General features: G+C 31.5%; 1 protein-coding gene across 1 annotated transcript; it reads right to left on the bottom strand.

Annotated features, from left to right (window-relative positions):
- Positions 1–1236: 1236 nt before the first annotated feature.
- LOC149241636 (putative F-box protein PP2-B12) lies at positions 1237–4405 on the bottom strand. Its single transcript, XM_089370600.1, has 3 exons — positions 4112–4405; positions 3857–3975; positions 1237–1714 (listed from the first exon to the last, which is right to left on the bottom strand). The coding sequence occupies exons 1-3, from the start codon at positions 4403–4405 to the stop codon at positions 1237–1239; spliced, it is 891 nt and encodes a 296-aa protein (XP_089226726.1).
- Between the last annotated feature and the right edge of the window lie 425 nt (positions 4406–4830).

Raw genomic sequence — 4830 nt, 5'->3', positions numbered from 1 at the left:
GTAATTACTTTCCATATAGCATTGCAAGAAGAATGTTTTGAAGTTTTGGATTTTTTTAGTTTAAGGAGAAAACATATAAAAAAATATCAAGTAGGAATATTATAATAAATAATGATAAAATTAATTATGTTCATAGGCATGTCTATTTTGGAATAGTGCTTTCATAATGTTCATTTAATTATCAATAACTATTAAATAGATGGTAGAGATTTAACTTTCATAGAATATTGTAGAATATTCTTAATAGTATTCACAAATCAAAGATCAATATTTGTTTTCAAAGAAATTATGCCATTTTCTTACCATTTTAATTAAATTGATTAATTAAAAAAAATGTCGAATGAATAAGTGTCATGAGATATGGTTTTTTGGGCATGTTTTATTCATAAACCATAGTATTGACTTATAGTATTGTTACAAAGCCTATATACACATTAAGAATCTCCTTGATAAAGTAGTGATGAATCACCATGGTTAAGGATCTTCAATATAAGGTTTTTTAAGTTTATATAAATTTAGGTTATACATCATTTTCGTATAAATAATAATAATATTTTAGTTTTTATGATTCTTTTTATTTTCAAACAACATTAAGTGTACATGAAATAAGCATTTTCATAATTATGATGGATTATAAACTTGTGCTAGTTAACTTGAAATTAATGGATAAATCTGCACAATTAAACTCAATATAAACATATTTTCCACTAATTATAACAGATTAAACTTGAAAAATAAGTATTTTCATAATTATGATAGATTATAAGTTTGTGTTAATTAAATTAAAATTAATAAATTAAACTACACAATTAAACTCAATTTATCTCTATATGTCATTCCCATATTAAATTAGTATCCAAAACGCTGAATTTTTCTCGAGCTGTCATTTGGTGGTGTCATTGGATTTGTTGGTGCGTTTTACATTCCCATATTAAATTAGTATCCAAAACGGTATCCATTCAGTATGGTTTAATGAATACGAGGAATTCTAATGTCAAAAATTACCATCTATTTTTCCAAGTTATTGATAAAGTATAACCAGCATTGGTCAGACTACATGATCGAAAAGAGGTGATAATATTTTTTTGTTTTATGTGTGAATGCCAACTATCAAATGAAAAATCAAATTGACCTGACAGAGATGTGAACAAACCTTATGGTTTTGAGGCCATCACCTAAAAAACATTGGCATTAACCCTCTAAGCTAACAAAACTAAAGAAACACAAACTCTGGCATTAAACACCAACACTACTCTTTACTGGTTCAATCCTGACTCCATCTAAAAACAGCCCAGATTTCTGACAATTTGACTCCACTTCTCTCATACTAAATTTACACTCCATGTCAGAAGGACCATCTTCTCCTTCACTTGTTTCCACCATGAATTTTCCTGCCACTATTTCTATCCATTCACCATCGTCATAAAAAATATAATCATAATCATAATTATCATCAAAATTTTCTGATTCTTCTTCATTTGGGTCTTTATGAGCCTTTTTCCTTTTCATGAATACGCGGCTGGATTCCCTTTCTTGTCCGTCCGGCCCTGTAACTGAAAACCTAATTGGTAGTGCAGTCCAGCCATAGGAATGCTCTGCAAATTTAAGCACAAACACCACTCTGTATTGGGTATCCGCAGACAAAATCCTGCAGTCGAATTGACCAGAGACATCGAACCGCCAAACCATTATTAACTCAGCAAGCACCCTGAATCTGAACCCACAACAAGAACATGAACAGGTTTAATGTCATCGCCAAGATTAAACATACCATTTAATCCCGCCAAGATTAAACATACCATTTAATTCTAATTCTAATCAGAGCTGTCATGTGAGAGTTGGGCTAAATTTAGGAGAGTGAGTCAGTTAACTTAGTCCACTCAAGTAGAGTAAGTTCAAGTTAAGTTATATTTTGGGGAAAAGTCTAATTTAGAATGTGAATGTTCGAGTTATTTTAGGTACAGTTAGTCTAAAAGGTATAAATATTTTTACAAAAGATTACATGAAATATCATTTGCCGACGTGTTTCCAACCAACCAGTGTGGTTCATCGTCAGGACAAGTTGAAGAAATAGATCCAGCTTAGCATGTTAAATAGACTGAGCAGAGTCTCCAACAACTAGTTTGACCAACCGCTAATATTGACTAATGGACCGGATCAAAACATTTTAATAATAAAAAGGAGATAAAATAATTTAAATTAGTGATAATAGTTTATTAATAAATAGTTAAAAATTATAGGTTAATTATTTTTTAAAAGGAAATTAGTTGCAAAAGACCACTTCTATGAATAAATTAAATGTGAATATGAGTTAAATGTTAATAAAAATAACTAAATAATAAAAATAATAAAATAAAAATAGAAATAAATAAACAAATAAAATAATAAATAAATAATAAAAATAAATAACAATAAAATAAATAAATATAAAATAATGAATAAATAACTAATAATAAATAAATAAATAAAATAATGAATAAATAAATAATAATAATAATAATAATAAAATAAATAACAATAAATAAATAAATAAATAAAAATACAAATAAAAATAAAAGTAATAAAAATAAAAATAAAATAATAATACTAATAATAATAAATAAAATAAATAACAATAAAACTAAAAATAAAAATAAATAATAAAAGTAAACTCACTAAAAATAAAATAAAAATAAAAATAAATAAATAAATAAAAATAACTAAATAAATAAAAATAAAAACAATAATAATAAAATACATAAATAAAATAATAAATAAATAATAATAATAATAATAAATAAATAAATAAAATACAAATACAAATAAAAATAATACCAATAAAAAAAAGAAAGATGAAGGAGGCGGAAAAATGACTCACAGGAGTGCCGGGACCCAACACCTACTGATTTTCCAGTCATCTTCTCTATTGAGATTGTTAAGCCTCTTTTCAATCTCAAGCGCTTCCCTAAATTTTCGATGATGGAAGTGCGCAACCTTAGCAATAACACTAGCCTCCTCAATACAGACATTATGATTGGTTTTCTCAGCATGCTCAGCTAAAGTGGAAGACTTAGTTCGCCTATGTCTAAGGTCTGCTGAATGCTCACTAATCCTTTGATTAATGGAGCGCCAAATCTCCCCAATATAGGGGGTCCCACAGGAGATCAAATACACACCTTTCATATCTTTAGGGTCGATAGGATCCTTCACAAATCTAAGAGATGCGTGAATGGTGTTCAAGGGTCTAAAGGTCACAGGGACATTATGCCTCCTGAGAATCCTTCCAATCTTATCAGTAGTCCCCTGAACATATGGAATATGGACACCTGGAACCCGCTCCTTTGGTTCCCTTTTAGACAGAGAATTCTTGGAAGCTTTAAGGAAAGCCTTCAAACCCATGTATCTACTATAACCATTCTTGACAAAGACATCAAGAAGATGGGATTTCTACTTCTCAAAGCTATGCTTATCTGAGATTTTTAGGGCTCTAGTAGCAAGGGTATTGAGAACACCCATCTTCTGAGCTCGGAAATGGTGGGAACTGGCATTTCTTCCGAAAAACTTGGTGGACGAGGGAACCATCACTATTATTAGAAATAAGAATATAAATATTCTTCTCTCATTTATTTTAATAATCAAATTTAGTTCATCCATAAAAAAGCCAAAATATAATATATTTTGTGTGTTAAATTTGTATTTTGCCTCTTCTATTTTTCTAACATATTAGTATTAAACAGTCAAATTTAAATTTCTATTATCCATTCAATAATTAAATTAAAATTATAAAAAACTTAGTTCGAAATACACAAGCTTATCCACTTAGAAAACTTAGTTTGAAATACACTAGCTTGTCCACTTAATAAGATTGATACTACACCTGGAGTCGCCTCTGGAAACCCAACTCCAATAGCGTTGGTCGCTGCCCCATTTGATGGATAATTCCGTCGCAGATAACATGTAACCGATCTTCGCTGTGGATTGTTCCAGCCAAAATCTCTGTGTTTGGTCCACCAGAATATTAAACAATGAATGAATGGATGGCATTTTGTTAGCCGAACTTGGCAACCAAACTCAATGTTTACGAATGAATGATTCCAGACACAATAGGGATATTATGTGTGTATATATATACCTGGGTGCCCTTGTCTATCAGAATAGAATTGCAGAGACGAAAATATAGCTCTTTCCTTGAAGCAAATGCGACGGGAGTGACGGCCTTGGGTAGGATCTGGTAGATTTGTTGAGGAATGAATTTGTGCCAAAGGGAGTCGCTATCGGCTGCAGATGTGAACAGTCTGGAGACGGCTGAGAGTCTGCAGACGTCGCGCGGAGTAGTGAAGGAGAGAATGGCGGATATACAGCTCTCTGGCAACTCCGGCAGATCGATCTCACTTGAATTCTCCATGGTGCTCGCCTTGGCTCTCATCAGCAGAAGCACTATTTATGCAGAAACTACTGAATGACAAACTCAAAATACGGAATGATCGTAGAATTGTGTGGTCAAAAACATATAAGGTATGGTTTCTCTGGGATCACGCAGGATCCGTGATGGCCGGATGATGCGCAAGGATTAGTGGCAAGCACGGTTGGAATTTAAAACCGAGGCGGTCAGTCAAATTTAACGGTTTCCACACTTTCGTTACCCGTTCTCACAATTTTAAAAAACAATGTTAAGCGGTTGCATTGTGGCGGGTGATGTGTAATGGATAAACATCTATGAATTCTCTGGGTAGTGGATTGGAAGAAACAGTATAATTTTATATGGTAATTTTATTAGTCAACAAATTTCAGACATTTGCCAGCGCTCCAAGGTTATTCGCTGGTTTTGCGGTAATTGTGTCAATGTTAAAA

The sequence above is a fragment of the Pinus tabuliformis genome, chromosome 8, assembly GCF_031772625.1.
Source record: "Pinus tabuliformis cultivar Carrire ecotype Pingquan chromosome 8, CPIR1, whole genome shotgun sequence".
In the NCBI taxonomy this organism is placed as follows: Eukaryota; Viridiplantae; Streptophyta; class Pinopsida; order Pinales; family Pinaceae; genus Pinus; species Pinus tabuliformis.
Note: the sequence above shows the minus strand (reverse complement) of the source record. Positions and strands in the feature narration are given on the sequence as shown.